General features: G+C 38.2%; 1 protein-coding gene across 4 annotated transcripts in view; it reads right to left on the bottom strand.

Moving 5' to 3' along the window:
- The window catches only part of DOK7 (docking protein 7), a 62,145-nt gene that overhangs the window by 9,674 nt on the left and 34,550 nt on the right, over positions 1-17,921 (bottom strand). For all 4 annotated transcript variants that reach the window (XM_083861623.1, XM_083861624.1, XM_083861625.1 and 1 more), the window contains one exon: positions 7,382-7,424. In XM_083861623.1, the coding sequence (XP_083717749.1) occupies positions 7,382-7,424 (43 nt within the window). The remainder of the gene's footprint in view (positions 1-7,381; positions 7,425-17,921) is intronic.

Here is a 17,921-nt window from a genome sequence, read left to right as displayed (position 1 = left end):
TATTTCACTTAATGAGGACAATCAATTAAAACAATAATAAAATATTCCAAAAGGGTACAACTGAACTAAAGCCTTTAGTTTGTAATCTTTCTTTACGTGAAAGCATATATAGCATAATCCAAGGTTACAAAATTCAATTATAAAGTATGCCATACTGAGTATCTGATCTTGTATTTTAACAAATGAGATCAGATTGTAGAACTTTTACAGATTGTAGAACTCTGGCGAGAACTTAACAACTAAAAATGTTATTTGGAATTTTGTTTTTAACAAGACTTCTGATAAAAATAAATGCAAAAATAGGACAGCCTCAGGCTAGCTGATTTACTTATTTTTTCACTGTAACACATCATCTTTTTTCTCACATCAGTGCATCCTCTCTCTGCATTAAAAACATCAGAATATGTTTTATGAAGCCAAAAGCCTCACTTTACTTTAAAGAAAGATAACAGCCTTATGCTAATTCCAGCTTCATCACAAAACTAGCATGCGGTTGGGGTTTTTTATTCCCTCAAAAACTTAATGCAATTCAGCAGAAATTATTCCAGAGGCATTGTGGATTTTTAAGCAACATTTTTAGGATTTGTGAAGAACACTCAGGACAGGAAAGGGATTTAAAACAACAAGATATTCCAATCCATCTATGGTCAAGTTTAAATTTTCCCATTCAGAGCTTATTTAAAAGAACCATGTTAATGTTTCAGGATTTGACCTGTTGCATTTTCCTCATTTTAAAATCTGGCAACTAACAAATATTTACATAGTCAAATCTCTCAGGGAATTTTTTTGAAGCTTTGAACTTCATAGTATAAACACATGTCAACAGAGATCAGCCTAGATATTTTCTTCCTTCTTCTTTTCAGCTACTGTATAAACTGGTTTGTTTCTTATTCATGATTTCTAGGAGAACACTTGCAGTAATGGAAGAAGCAAGTTAGCAAGATAAATTTCTGAGCAAATAAAGTCTCCAGCAGGAGACAGACACTCCTTTCCATTATTCTTTTCATTTTACAAGAAATTTTTAAGAATTTTTTTTTTCAGTTTCCCCTGCCATGCAGCTCTGTGTGGCTGACTTGCTCAAGTCTTTGTCAAAACTGAGTATCTCATCAAGAGATTTACTTCTCTTCTATATTCCTCAATGTGTAAGAGGAAGAAGGTATTCAAAATGTGACAAAATTAGACTCAAAAGTTTAATGTAGCTCAGAGAAGACAACTACTTTTTCAAAAAAAAGAAAAAGGACAGTTTACAGCACATGTGCTACAAGAAAGAGCCATGAAAAAAAAAATAAATAAACCAGAGGGAAGATGGAATAGAAACTATAAACTGAGCCCAGACAGTTTACATTTTCAAATCTTCTGACCTATCATTGCATGGCCAGTGAGGAGACACACACAGTCCTGCACTGCATTTACCAAGTGATCACTTCTCACTGCCCAGCTCCACTCTGCCTTCCAGGGGTAGGTCACAAACTCTTCAGGTCTGGAATATTAAATTTCCTGACAAGGAGTCAGGACAGAAGAAAACACCACATTCTGTGATAAACCCCTGCTCCTTGCTGAATTAAAACTAGTTTTATTATTAAGAACTTTGACCTACTCATCCAAGTAACATCCCATCTCCTCCTCTGAAAACAGATACCTTGCTTAAAAGAGCATCCAAAGGCTAAAGTGACTGATTGACAGGAGAAACACTGCAAGTACACCAGGAGGTTGTTTCATGTAAATGTAATAGGAGACTTCCTGCTGCTGTATATTTGCCCAAAAAAAAACTTCCCTGCTTGTTCTCTTTGATTTTCAAAGTAATTTCATATCTTTTCTGCTGTACAAATGACATTATCTGCAAGACATAAAAGCTGAGGGGGATACTTAAAAATGTTTATTACTCTACAGATTTCTCCATATTCAGAAATGCCTCCTGTCTCTCTAGAGAGAGACAACTTTAAAGGTGGTAGAATCTCTCAAAATTAGAAATGCATTCAAGCACTCTGCTCAAATATTGTTCCTCAAAGATCTCTATTTAGTCTGTGCAAAAAATAACAGAGGATCTAACTACCTCTAGCTATTATTCATCTTCCCATGCTGTGGGCCATTCCAGCCCAGTCTCCTATCCTTAAAAATGCAAAAGTGTTAAGCTAGGATTGTTACCATTTTCCTGTGCCAGGAAATTCAGTGTCTGGGGGGTTTTTTGAAAAATACACCTTCAAAGATGATTTACATACATTTAATTCAAAAATCTCGATACATGTGAAGCTCAGGATCTACACTGCCCAGGGATGAAGGTCACACACAAAACCAAGAATTTTTTTTAAAAATTGAAATAATTTTTTGCAGTATTTGTGCAAATAAGGTCTTCACCTTTGTCTTCTAGAAGGCTGGGATATGTAATTTCCCCAGATTCCAGTGTCAGAGAGGACATGGGGAAGCAAATCACGAATAAATAAAGGACAGGACTAAAGAGTTACTGTGGCACGGACTCAGCACTTTCTGTCAGCCCCAACACGGAGAACAGGAACCTACGGGATCTTCTCAGCCCAGAGGATGAAGCAGAAGCACTGAGACCATTCACTGGGATGGTTTCCCCACAGTTTTCTTTCTCCCCTGGGAAAAGGCCCCTCTTACTTCAGACAGTCACCAAGGTCAACATTTAGCTTGTAAATGCAATATGTATTTTAATCAGCTTAGTTTTTCTGGACTCCTGTATTTCTTCCCCTACAGAATAACTTTGAGTGGACTTGTAGAATAAAGCAGGACCAAGAAAGAGCCTGCCATATTATGGCAGGGTTTCATTAATCACGAATTATTATTTCATTAATCATGAATCATTAAAACAATGTTTTTCTATTACAGTGTTTAGCCCTATAAGGTATGAGATAACTTATCTATGGTGGACACTGTTCAACACAGTCCTTTACTGGCTCAATAAAAATATCAGAATGCACTTGGTCTTCCTACATCTGAAGAGCTGACATCACAAATCCTGAAAAAAGTGAGAATTGTAAATTGTTTTAAACCTAAGCGATAATAACCACCACAGTATGGCCCAGATTTTTTTTTCTCATTACTCTGAATTAATTCCTTAGAAGCTGACTCCTAAGCTTGGAACAAAAGTGTCATGCTGCATAGCTATGCGATAAAAATATTTAAAAATGTACAAAAAAGCACCCAGTTTTCCATCAGAAAAGCTAAGCTGTCAGACAGCTGACTTCATTTTCAGCACCTGTAATATACTTAATTTAATTCTTTCTTCTTGTCTGCCTGTCTTGAGTCCCTATCTACCTAAGAAAAATTTAATAGAGATATAGTGCTCATGATCAGCATTCAGGTGATATTTTAGCTGAATTCCAATCCACAGCTTTGTTTTATATTTATTCCTTAATGCATCCCCTCAGAACATTTCCAATCAAGCATTGTGTAGGTTTTCTATTGAAGCAAAGAGGCTGTCAGAGAGCAGGAGTTTCTGTTGCAATGCTGATGAATTTGCTCCTATGGAATAAGGGGGGAAATGGAAAAGAAGAGAGATCATTTATAAGTCAAAAAACAATATTGAAAGTGCACTGTTTCCCTGGGAGCTTATTTGTAACTTGCCCATTCATCTGCTGGTTTTTGCAAGGCCAGAGCCCATGGCACTGAGGCACAGGGAGATCAGATCTCCCTCTGGGGAAGTTTCATTTGAGTGTTGAAATACTCAGGGTTGGGCCTGGCCCATGGGAATGCCCAGACAACCAGCTCCCCTGTGGGAACTGGGAAAGGATGAAAGTTTCTGAAATATAGTGCACAGAGCTGGCATGAAATGCCTTCTCCAGGGACTGCAGTGTCCCTGAGCACTTCTGCAAGCTATTCCAGCTACCAGCCTCCCTCCTCTTAACAGGAGTCTTGGGATTCAGTCTGCTCAGCTCATTTGGAAGGGGTTGGCAGCTAAGGACAGAAATAGTGGCATTTCCCTAAGGACAAAAATAGTGGCATTTCCCCTCCACACAAAACAGCCTCATGGTTTAAACATCATTCATAAAAGAAGATTGCTGTGACAGAGGTCTACTCAACTGAGAAAATACAAATATTTTGAAGGAAATCATTCACCCTTATGAGTAAGAGCTTGGAGGTTCTTTATCTAAGCTGTTGCAATGGAATAGAAAGGAGAACATAATTTAAATAAGAGGCCTAAATTACAATGAGAAACAGCACAACTGCTAGGAAATATACTGTAAATGAAAGGTTAGCAGAGGTCTTTGGGTGATTCAAGGTGGATTAAGGATTCTCACTGCAGAACTAAACAAACATCTGTCAGACATACACAAAACATCCACACCTCAGGGCAGAGACTCTCACTAGAAAACTGCTTCATTCCTTTTTTTCATACAGTACTTTGGTTTATAGTACCAGAAAGATAATGAGAATAATAACAAGCTCTTCAGCTCACCATTCTGTGAAGGAATGTGCAGTCTATTGTTCCACCTCTCAACACTGAATGTGAACCTTATTAATGATCCCTTAATTCAAAGCACATAAGCAGTTCCTGAGAAAAAAGACCTACATAGATATCTCTGAAACTGCAACCACCAGATCAAACGACAGGATTTCTTGAGAAGTCATGAGAGTCTCTATACAGGTCCCATGAGAACTGCTCACACAAAATATATTAAACTGAGAATCCAGTCTGCAGAATCCAGCAGTCTCAGGAAATCCGAATCATAATTTTGAACCTCAATCCTGTCATGGTAGAGGTCCATCATAATTATAAATGCAGTCTATTACACTTAAGAACACACATTCAAACATCATACAACTCCAAAGAATCCCTTGCCTTTATCTGTAGTACAAAACTATGATAACAATGGGAACATTTTCCTCCTACAAACTCAAGTAATCTAATTCAGTCTCTCTTTCTAAGCAATATTTACAAAGTTATTTATAACAAAGGCAACCAAATTATTTAAACCATAATTAAATGATTCACCCCGACTTGTTTTTTTTTTCCATCTAGTAATACAACTTAGAATTGTTGCCATATTTAGAAGCCTTTTCTGTTTGCCATTAGAATGAAACACAATTCTCTAAAGTTGCTGAGTCTGTTGCTCAGCATATCTAACTAAAAGGAGAAAAAGAATACCCACATTCCCTACCAATAAACTGAAAAATACACAAAAAAATTGGTCCCTGACTGTTTAATTCCATGTCTTGCTACAGAACTGAGACATTCAAGAGCAAAATTATTGCATAGAAAATGTGGGCACCTGTAGCCCAGGAAGGAATGGGTTTGTATTCTACAGTGTGCTTGAATGAAAATATGATTAAAAAGAAATGTGTTTGTGAGTAAGTGTATTGCTACTTTAAGGAATTTTATACCTGGGTATTTGGTCATTTTACAATCATCCATGCTAGCAGAGGTATCTTGCCATGTATATGCACAATATAGATTTTGAAAGTAGTTACCTCAGATTAGTGTGCCTTCATTTTATTCTAAGCAATGGATAATAATCTCTCATAACAGAGAACCATAGACAAGTTGTAATACAGTTCCTTTAGTCCAACAGAACAGTGTGAATGACTGCTCAGCACCCTGGGACCTTCAGTTAATACCTTAGAATAAATATTCAAATGCTACAGAATTATTATGGAAGCTTCACAATGCCAAGTTGAATTATACTTTAAATTTCACATGTATGAAAGACAAAACTTTACTGATGAAATAATAATAATAATAAAAATAAAATGAAATATCTAAGAACAATAAAAATGCAATGAGACAGAAAACTACAGCTCCTTTTCCATTCTGAAAAATAGCTTTAGTATTGAAGAATAAAATTATACTGGTATAGTGGAGCATTTGAGAAGTGAAACCCCACAAAGAAAATTTCAGTCACTGGCTTTAGATGCTGCATTTGCCTTAAGCATTTATACTTATTCCTGCAAGAGCTCTTTTCATAAAGTATATTTTCCCAGTGCACCAGACAATAAAATACATCTGCTCAAATGTCTTCAGTCTTGTGTCTTCTCTTTCTGTTGACATAAAAATCTGTCCTGTATTTCTGCAGTTCCAATTTGCTTCATGATAGGTTTTATCAAAACAGCCAACTCCCTCATATGCATGAATAGCCTGAGATTAAGTTTTTTGTCAGATGTTGTTTGCATCCAAAATTAACTTGATACTGAAATTAATACAGAAATAACATTCTGCCCACCATATGCAACAGAAGTTCCTCTGTATTTACACACATTTTAGTCATAAGTGTTCTGGTTTCCTTGGTTTGAGTGGAGGACTAGAAACTTGAGTACCAGAGGGAAAGATAAAATTAATGATCCAATTTGGGCTTCTACTTAAACCTCTATAAATCAAGAGTAATTCCACTGGCTTGAGTGGAATAACTAGCAACAAGATCTGCTAAATGCTTCTGGATTTTCTTCTGCTAAGACAGACAAAGGAAGTGAGTTACTTTTAACCTTCTCCAGAGACACCTCCTGATCCTGAGTATCTTACTGGATTTGTTCACACAAGTATCCATCAGTTACACTGCTTTATGTATTTGCCAAGGTTTCTTAAAGTAATAAAGAAACCCAACCACAAAGAGCTGTTCAGTGTCTATTGGAGGTGGACATCCTAAGAAATCAAATGGATCTGATGAATTATCAGGTAAACTATTTAAGGAATGGAAAGGCATTTAAGATAACTAGCCAAGTTCTTTGCACAGATCTCTCCAAGATCTAAGATGGAGAGAAATCACATAAAACCAAATGCTTAAGAAATGTTTTCTTTGAAGTAAAATGATAATTCAAAGGTGCCAGACCACTTTGACTGCATTAGACAGGGAACTGGGGTGAGCAACACAATCCACTGATAGAGAGGTTTACAATGCAAGGATGGTCAGTGCCTTTGCCTAAATAATCTTTCCAGGCCACATACTCAGTGTCCTCTCATCAGTGATTTTGATGGTCAATCAGCTTCACTGACATGAGAGAAGCATCTCCCAGTTGCTCCTGGTAAAGATTCATTCCTGTGATTTTATGTTTATATTTAGGAAATTGGCTATACACATTGAACATCTAAATCAAGTTTGCCTTTGGGGCTAATACAGCCTAAAAAGAAAAATTTCTTGGTGTTCTTTGAGTATGTAAGTAGAAAAGGTACCAAACAGCTTTTTAAAGAATCTGACAACTTTGAACCTCTACAGATTTTATATATATAAATCTTTTCAACCAAGGTTATTACAGATTACAGCATATTTCATAACTGCCAGTCATGAATTGCAGCAGCAAAACCAACCACAAACAGGACACCTCTCAATATAGTACTTAGTTCTGCTTCCATAAATCTTCTGTTTCTCTTATCACAATTTGAGGCTTAAACATCATTGTTAAATAAAGCAAATAACTAAATGGCTCCTACCTGATATAGCTGGTAAGGCTCCAGACTGTAATACTGCTGTTCCCTAAAGAAAACAGAAAATTTTAGAATGAAAAATCTTTACAAGAATTAGAAATTTGACAAAAGACAGGAAGTATATAAAAGTACAAGGGAGGAAATCAGAAATACGGCCAAGATTTCATTTTTGAAACAGAAAAAAAATCCCACAGCATTTCAGAAAATATTAGATTATACTTGACAAATATGTGAAAATGCCAACAGAAGTTTGTAGTGTGAAATTACATCAGATGTGGAACACAGCTAAAGTATCATTGAAATTAGAGGAAAGACAACAAATAACTACACGAATCAGCTTTGATTAGATAAAGAAATGAACCTGAGATTTAAAAAAAAGTAGTGTTGGTTATTAAGTGATTTTTTCAGTCTTTAAGATTGTCTTAATTTCCCCTTTCAGTACATCATATTCTATTATTTCTGCAACCCTGAGGCCTCCTGCTGCAACCCTCTGTAAGGCAGAGGCTCCACTAACAGTGGCAACTGCAAAGGCAACTCAGCAGCAAGAACAATAGAGAGACATAAAAGCTACACCTTTTACAATTCTACAAAACACAGCAAAACATGCTTTTGCCTGTAGGAGAACCTTTTAAAATTATTATGGCATCAGGTACAAATGTAAGTGCATGGTTTTCAAATGCAGAGCATAATGCAGAACTCAGCCCACCCTATGATTACATCAAGGAGAAAAGGGGTAAATGACCTCACTCAAATCATATGCCTTTGTTACACCTGCTATGATACTCAGACAAAACCTAACATGATTATCTGAGGCCTGCATGCCTCATAGTATTACTCATAAATATAAGTTAAATATCCTTCTAGCATCTAAACTTTTATCTGTGTCCCTGGAGCTGAGTGCTGGGCTCTGGGATGCAGGGCTGTTCGCTCCAGCCACCCCAGCACTACAACACCCCCCGTAAGCAGATCCGCAGCACTCGTGTACCACACACCCCCAGCTGCAGGGCCAGGGCTATTTTAGCTCTGCCAGTGATCTGGCTGCTGTCAGATGACATTCATTTTTTATGTTCTGCTTCCAAATATCTTGGGTAGAGTTCAATGATAGATGTTAGGAGGACCCACTGGTTTGATATGCTGGCTCATCATTCATCGATTAGCTCAGTTGCCCTAAAGAGCTAAATGGAACTTAAGCCTGGCATTTCTTTCTGTGTGTACAAATAACCACCATGGCACATAATCCTTCTCACAATCAAAATGGGATTTTTTTCCCCCCCTTCAGTGTATATTTGGAATACCTTTGCCTTTTTCTCACATTTTGTTTTTCTGTTTAAAGTTTCATTTTATTATATTCAAACTTTCCTTCACTTTAAATTTCATGAAATACGAGATTGATCACACCAGTTCTCATTAAAAAAAAAAAAAAAAAAAAAAAAAAAATTAAAAAATCAGCAGTTAAAAATGTCCCATACAAGGAGGCGTACCTATCTCTATACAGTTTTTCAATGACTCCATACCTAATCCTACTCTGGTGCTGCTTATGGGAGTTTTAGTCTTTGGGTCCAAGATCAGCCCAAAAAGTCCAAATCATCTAATATAACCTCCACAGCATCCTTGCAAAGATAGTGTACTGCAGAGTTTCCTGGCTATAGAAGTTTTGCCAGATTCATAGTGACAAAAAGCACCAGAACAGCTTCACAAGCTCACTTCCATAGCATAAAAAGGAGCCAGAATCTTGCAAGTTAGGTGGATAGAAACAAAAAAAGAAAAAAATGTCTTAAATCTTATTCTTCCCATTATCGGCTGTGATGGAAAGCTGACCAATATTAACCAAGCCTTTTCACAGAGACAAAATATTTTTGTTTCCTATTTCGCCTCCTAAAAAGGAGTAACCTACACTTCCTTAGGTTTCTAAGGCTTCTGTAAGTTTGAATGCTGAGCAGAGCTCCATCATCACTGGCAAGAGGAATGAAATGCCAGTCACCTGATAACTGTGTCAACATTTCAGACACACCTCATCAGCCACAGCTTATGTAATTCCCTTTGTGTATCTTCAGAAATAAAGCTTTTCTTTCAGCTCATCTAAGTTTGGCAGCTTTTTATAGCTCCATTATTCTGCGCCTACTGAGAGTTGGAGTTCTCAGCACAGGAAAGATGAACCTCTTGGAGCAGGTCCAGAGGATGGACAGAAAATGATGGGAGGGCTGGAGCATCTCTCCTTTGAGGAAAGACAGAGAGTTGGAGTTGTCCAGACTGGAAAATGAGAAGGCTCCAGGGAGACCTTCAAGCAGCCCTTCAGTATTTACAGGGCATTATAAGAAAGATGGGGACAGAGTTTTTAGCAGATTGTGTTGTGATAGGAGAAAGGGTAATGGTTTTAAAATAAAAGAGGATAGATTAAGACTGGATATAAAGAATGAATTTTTTACTATGAGGGTGGTGAAACACAGGCACAGGTCACCCAGAGAAGTTGTGGGTGCCCCATCCCTGAAAACATTTAAGATTAGGCTGTATGGGGCTCTAAGGAACCTGACCTAGTAGAAAGTGTCCCTAACTCACTGCAGAGGGGTTAAACTAGGTGACCTTTAAAGGTCCCTTCCAGCAGAAAATATTCTATGCTTTTTAGGTCTCTTTTGCTTTAGTCTAAGCACATATATGAAGTTTTGTCCCAATCTGAGTCCTCAGACTGGAAGAAGAAAGGCTCAACATAAATAAAAGGCTTCCAGATTCTTCTTGTTATGAAACAGAACTGTGCACTTGACAGTAATAGAAGCAAATATTTGCACTGTGAGATTTTTATGCTGCACATAGCAAAAATGCACTCATAAACAGAGGCTTGATTGTAACATTGGTCAAATGCTTAATTTTTGCAGAGGAGATGATCTAGGTTGCTTTTTCCCCTCTCCCTTTATTTTAAAGCCATTATGTAGTAACAAGACTATGCAAAACATCCAGTTTTTCAAGAAATAGCCATGAAACACATGACTCAAAATGCATGAGTCCCTGAAAAGCAGGAACTGTGAAGCAGGCTTCAACAAAAACAAGCAAACGCTCTCCTGCCTGTTGTGTGTAGCTGGTGGCACGTCACCACAACCCTCTGACTGCTTCACGTAGTTGGTGTGTAGAGGGAGGCAGCAGATTACAGTCACATAACACAGTTTATTACAATTAACTTGAACGATCAGAAACTTCATAAAGGAGCAAAGGGCTCAGTGAGGGATCCCGAATGACGATTTTTGAAATCAGCATCACAAAGTTTAAAGTGCTTTTAGAAAAAGTTCTGCAAAGCTCAGATATTCCAGCAAAAAGGAACCAGTTCCTAATGCAACTGACAGTTAAAGAATTTTTACTTGTAAGAATTAAAGACTATGACTTATTCTATTATTCTAAATCACAGTAAATTTTAAAGCTTGAATGCTTAGGCTGCCACAAGAAAAATAAAGCTCCCAGGAAAGGTCAATAAATAAAGGCACATGGAGCAATCTTTAAAGGTCATCTGCATCGATTGGCTCTTTTACCCAGCAGTTGATCAGGTTCAGAACAAAAGATACAAAATTTTTAAACTCTATGATCTTTCCTAACAACTCCAAATGAAACAAACTCCTGCCCATAACATGTTTCAGGTGCAGGGCTCCAATTTCAGCCACAAATGCCTGATTACTCAGCTTCATCTGTCACAAACCAACTGCCGCCCTACAGAAAGATTGCTGAAGTCAGTTCAGAGACATCTCCACTTGCTCAGCCAAGCCCAAACATCAGCTATTTTATGAGGCATGAAGCTGACAATTTCAGTGGCACTGGCAAGCCGTGGGCTGTGCCACATAAAAATATAGCCCTTAAAATATATCCCTGTGGGATAATCAAACTCTGCTCATCTACAAGTTACAGGTCTTGTTTAAAAAACAAGAGGTGAGAAAAAACTAAAAGTATTGTTTAATCCTAGTCCAGATTTGTGTTGCTATCTTCTCTCTCTCATGTTTTTTTACACAGGCCTCTGCCGTTGTGATTCTTATATGCTTCTGCTGAGAGGCATCTCCTGCTCCTTGCTCTGGGTTCCCAGCTGCCTGCAGCCAGGAGCCACTTGTCACACAACCTAGAGCACAACCATTAACATCACAGCATGATCACTACCTCCAAAAATGACACAACTTGCCTATAGCACACTCAGAAGCTGCCCACTCATGGGAGAGAAAGAAAAGCTGGGCTGAGTTCCCTACCACAAAAGCCAATAGCTGGATCCATCTGCCAGGCAGCAGAAATTCAGATGGTGGAGTCTCAGTTGCAACACTGAAGGGTCAAATTTCAAGCTCTGCTACTGATAATATATGAGCCCATGGGGAAACTGACACAGCAACAAAGGCACATGATTTGCGCTTGACTTTTGCATTTCAAAACCAGACCTAGAACTACCACACAGGGCAATCACACCAGGAGTGTGCTGAACAACTGGACTGTAATGCAATTACATGGTCACATACCAATTTTTCCATGCACGAGAGACACACATGTGTTGGTACGATCAAAATGGCATGAGGAACAGTAAATCTGTCAATTCCTTAACAGTGGGGAGCTTAACTTTTCAACCTAAACAACATCCTTTTAACATCACACACATATCTCATAATGCACAGAAGTATTCAGACAGAATACTAGAGGAAGCAGCTATGCAATACCATCCAAGGCATATAAAATACCTGGTGTAAACACATCAGTGATGTTTGTGTCTGTCTCCAGGCATTGCTACAAGCCAAGCTTCCATACTTGTAAAAATATAAGTCAAGAGAATGTACAGCTGCCCCAAAGGAGAAACACTCACTCCAAGTCACTAGCAAAGTCTGAAGGCACAAAACACCAAACCTCCTAAACTGTCTTAACACCAATATCAGCTAGACAGCTTGCGATTACAGAGATATGCCCAAAACTATAAGTTATAACACATAAATAAAATAAAGGTGCTCTGCCACCTCCGTTAAATGGAAGGTTTTAGTTTGTCTTACCATTTCTTACTAATTTCATAAGGTTTGAGTTTCCTATGGTGCCTCAAAGATTGGTATGATGGCTCCAGATCAAACAGAATCTTTTAATACTTCCGTGAACGGGAGGGTCTCTCCTACAGGTATAATTCAGAAGCACTGGTTTCTATACAGGTACAGACATTTCATTATTTCATGGAGATTTTGCAGGGATAAATATAGTGACAATCTGCAGAGAGAGGTTGCAGTAGCAAACCTTCTAGGGAGAGCTGTGTAAGAAACTCAAATGGAAAGATAGACACTAAGGATTATGAATACTGCTGAAGAAATGAGTTAATCTAAGATTCTGAAGAGACCTCACAGGACAAAAACACTGAAGTACAGCCAGAGGACACTTCACTCCTGGTTTATGACACAGGAGGACTTTCCACAGCAGGAGCCAGGACTAAGATGCCACCAGCCAGAGGAAATGGCTACACCAGACACAGCAAATTGCCTCTGAAACCATTTTAATCCAACATATTTGATAAACACAGCCAGAATGGTGGAGGAGTTAGAAGACAGGAACTTAATATTATTATTTATGAAAATGAAAAAGACCACATGCAAATGTCACAAGATATATTCCTCAAACTTAACAGTGGGGTCAAAGCATCTCCTGATTTCAGAGCACAGAACCCTAGACAAATACAGCTGTGAATTGATGCTAGGTACATAATATGCATAACATCTGTCTTCATTGCTTCATCTTTCACCAGGTATGTCATCATAATCATTCTACCATTCAGGATTGAAAGGCTCCTTACACAATTGCCACTAAAATAAGCCACACTTAGCTCAGAAATGATAAATGCTTTCTCTCCAACTGTGAGATCTAAGAAGGAAGGCAAATATCCCAATACAATCTGAAGTTCAGTGTGTCTTATATTCTTAGGGCCAAAATAAAGACAACCAATTCTTCCAGGTAATTAGAATCAACTACATTGTTCCTCCCAACTCCTCAGCTGAGCTGTCCTGATTTACAGTAGCAAATTATGTTCTGTAGTTTTATGAAAAGAAATAATTTTTAATTTAAGCACTAAGACACACAGCAGATTTTCCAATTCAAAACAGAGTTGTCAGCTTTTTAGAGATGTTTTCACAGAAATATTACATTCCCTTCTCCCCTTCCCAGAGCCTTGTTCAGCTCGGCTCCTGTTAAGCCACATCTCCTAAGGCACAGACAAAAACACCTGCAGAAATGCTCATGCACAGGAGTCCAAACACACATTTTCCAGACTGTTTAATGTCCAGCAGTGCACACACAGCACTGCTTCAGCTAGTCTCATTGCCACAGATGAACACAAGTGCTCTTCCTCAGCTTGCAGGTGAATCACAGTAAACGCTGTAGCTTTAGCCATGCAAAGAGAGAGGCTGCATTTCCCTTATACAAGTTGCAAGGCCTTTAGGAAGAGATGTTTGTGAACAATAAAAATCAACATTAATAGGTTATTCATTTGTATTCTTATAGAAAGACAGTAAAATGACAGGCATCTGTGCCTGCAGCTGTATTTTACCATGAAACAATATTTTAAATTTAATTCAGAGTTGATAACCAGAAGGAAAAAAAAAAACTTTCCTATTTAAAAAATACTTCTTTTTTAGAGAGACTGGCACTTACATACTGGTAAAGTAATGTACACAAAGTCAGAGGCTTCAATTCCATGTATTCTGGCTTATGTTTCATATATCCCAAATTCCAACAGGGGGTAGCATTACACTTCGGCAAGAACATTTGTTATTTAGTATACACTCAGTTTCCCCACATTTGATAGTCTGAGCTTCCTTGTACAACAGATCTGTTAATTTCCACTCATTCTGTGCCCAAGGAAACCACTAAAACAGAGACTCCAGCAAAACACCCCTAACACTGAAAGTGAGGCTCAGATGGGCCCAAACAGGTATGAAAAACAGCAGATTTGACTACTGTGCAAATGATCAGTGTGTGCTTCTCAGCTCATTCTTCTTGCTCAGCACATAACACAAACAGGAGAGGCAAGGTGCTCACAGATGGGACGCAGCACCTCACATGATCCACTCCCTTTGCATTTTAAAGTTCACGAGACTGACTGTGTCCCTGCTGAGCATCTCAGTACTGCAGAAACACCTGTGAAAACCTGGCCAATTGCGAGTACTGCTGCACATTTTCTCAGAACAGCACAGCACAATAGAAAGCACAGACTTCTGAGCAGTAACCCATTTCAAGATAGTCAAAGTCAGTTCAAAATTCCTATGGAGCAAGAAGCTTGGAGAGGCTGAAAATAAACAAGAAGGACCATTATTAACATATGGACCTTTGGACACACATGCTCACACAGGGATTCAGGCAGCCTTGCTCTTGTGGTTAGCAAAGCTGCAATTTATGGGAAATTTACATGAAAAAGTGCATGAAGTATCCCCTTTACCCAAGTTTTCTCCTTGCAACAAGATTTAAAATCCAAGTCAGCTATTCACAAAGAAAAGAGATCCCTTTTTGCAAATAAAGAGTTCGACTACAACTATACAGCTGCAGTGACAGACAGTAAACAGAGAAAGACTCAAATGAAAACATTTCAAAAGCTGGCAAAGTGAAATCTCAGATCTTAGAGACAAATTAAACCTGCCCCTGTGGGTTCTTAAAGATGGAGAAAGTTTATGTTAAGCTTTAATTACCATTGAAATATTCACCTGGGGAAATCCCGAAGAAAAGTCTTTTTCTTCCTCTACTTCCCCAAAGACTATTGTTCCACAGTGGGAGCTTAGCTTCTGCTGGCACTAAAAATACACTTGTGCCTGTCTTGTAGCTGATGGAACTATGCCAATTTACATTAGACTAGTTACTTGATTCCTTCCTTCCAGCCCATTCCACATAAAGACAGAGAGAAAAGAATCCTTGTTATAACCTGTGCATCCTGTTCCACAGAGAGAGAACTAGAGTGGGCTTAATTATGGGCCTATGAAGAATAAAAATGAAAGCCTTGCAATGTTATCTTCAAATTCATTTTCCTCCTTTTTCAACCTCACATTTAGAGCTATAGTTAGTCAACTTCTTCCAGAAAAAAAAAAGTTATTAACAAGATAATCAGTGATCATCAGTAGAAAGAAATGGATGGAAGTAGAAGGACAAATAAGGGAGGAAAAGCTCAAAATAGTAAAATTAAGACAAGTGTTTTTCTTTATCCCCAGCCCATCACTGAAATTATGGTTTGTCAAAAGTAATGAAACTATAATTAAGCTGCACAGCTTCAAAGGATACAGATACTTAACTATGCATGGGGGCTTCTTTTATATCAGAGAGCAGTGCAATAAATTATTAGGCACAATTATATCTGTAGTTTCTTTCCAAAGCATCCTGGTGTAGTTATCTCCATAACACGTGTGTTCTGCTTGACTTTGTGTCTCCAGGAATGAGATGAATCGGCAAACTTCATCTGGAAATGTTTTCCTTGTGCTACAGGGGATTCAAGTATACAGTTACTAGCCCTGATATAGCCCACTTAGCACTTCTCTGTCCTTCTAATTAACCAGACCTGGAAAAGGTTTATATTTCCTTAATATTTTCCAGGCTCAGATTTCTAGTACATCCAAAATTGCTTCCAATCAGCATTGAATTAGCAGAGGATTCCACAGAATCCAGACTGCTGCAGAGGATGTGGCATGGGGAAAGGGAACACAGCCAGAGTTCATGTCCCACTGATTCCCAGCTGTTGAAACAGTCATTTTAGTTGACTGACAGCTGGCTGCTGCACTTTATCCTGTGAATAGCCCGATATCCTCATGTGACAAGACTTAGGAGCAAAAAGTCAACTTTAAAGCCCCTTTTCCATCTACATGTGGGATTGAACTTCTGCAGAGAAAGTCCCGAGGTCTGCTTTCTTTCATCTACCCTGTTTTCAGAAAAAAAAAAAAAAAAAAAAAAAAACCACCGTGGAAAGACATAAAAAATAACTCCAAGGACAACATACAAGCAGACCTTGCACACAGTAAAGGCATTTTGGCATTTTACTGCAGCCTAGAAGCCCTATAGATGAGTAGTATTCACTCAGCCCATCCTGACTTTCATTTATCATATTAATCACATTTATTTTGACCTTAGCATCCTCATCCCAGCAGAGAAAGTTCAATCTAACTTTGACACACACATACACATTTTGTGTTGTTATATTGATGCATCAAATTTCCCTGGAGCTGAACCAGAGAGGACGGAAAAACAACAGTAGCTCCACATAACATTTTTCCCTACACTTCTGTCCTACACTCACAGGTTGAATTACCAGCTGAAGTAAGTTTGTTTTTCAAGCCACAAAATGTTACACTTGCAGGGATGGCCAGAGTTCAAGGAAGCACTTCCCTCTGCAACCCCATTTAGGAATGAATCAGAAAATTTTGTGTGCAACTGGTAAAAAGAGCTTTTTCCACACTTTTAAAAAAATTTACTCAGTTGGCCAGGTGAAGTAACTGGGGTTTCTGTGTGTCACCTTGGTTCTTACCCAGAATTCCTATATTTCAAAGGTAAGTTTAGCCAGAACCAAGGCAACTTAATTGGGTTAATTGGCTACCAAAAAACCCTGCTCCAGAAGTTCCTTGCAGTCATCTGCTCTCACACCTCTTACCAGGGAAGAGCTCAGTTTTACCTAATCCCTGTTTGGACAAAATGACTTTTGATCTAATAGAGAAATTGGGGGAAGAAAAGTCATTGCATCTAAAAAAATTTGCAAAATTAGGTTTTCTGCAATATGCCTCTCCATAAGGATTTTAGAAAAGAATACATTAAGAAAACATAATACTGGTATAGATTTTTTTCCTCCCTCTGTTGTTAAAACTTGGCTTGAAGCTCAGGCATATCCTCAAGCATGTTCTTGATACCTTGCTCTTTTCTAAATGCTAAAAAATTGCTTAGCCCTTAGGCTAATCCCATTCTTAAAAAGAATTGATCTTCAACTGCCATGTCCTCAGTCTCAGATTTTCTGAATCAACTGAGTGTAAGGGCTCCCACATTCATAACTTTTTTTCCGGTAACTGCAGTTCTTGAAAGACACCATTCTTCAAGCTCAATTTCACACACAAAAAAATTCTCTTGATATAACTTGTTCAGTGCCACTGCTTTGTGGTCTTTCATTAAATAGAAAACGGCTTTCAAGTATTTGTTGAAGTTATAAAAACTAGTGATAGACTTGCCACCATTTTAAAACAAAAATTGTGGAGCAGCTGCTTCATCCTGGCAGGTAGATTTTTTTCCTTTAGCAACTCCCATTAATGACTTCCTTTTCTGTCCACAGAGCTCTTCTCAAAAGGCCAACAAACTTTCTGTCTCTCTCCCTGCCATGTGGACAACATTGTGTTTGATATAATCTTTAGCACTTGGACAGAATTTTCAAGATCCAAAGTCCTGTAGAAACACCATCCCATCAGACAACAGCCTTGGGAAGAAAATACAGATAGACTATCACAGATAGAGTGAGGTAAGCTGGTCAGAAGAAAACCTTAACAAAAAATCCCCACATCAGTCCAAATCTCAAGCTTCTTACCTCTGTTTATAAAGTGAGACAGTGCCCAAA

This window comes from Zosterops lateralis, assembly GCF_965231275.1.
Source record: "Zosterops lateralis genome assembly, chromosome: 5".
Classification (NCBI taxonomy): domain Eukaryota; kingdom Metazoa; phylum Chordata; class Aves; order Passeriformes; family Zosteropidae; genus Zosterops; species Zosterops lateralis.
Note: the sequence above shows the minus strand (reverse complement) of the source record. Positions and strands in the feature narration are given on the sequence as shown.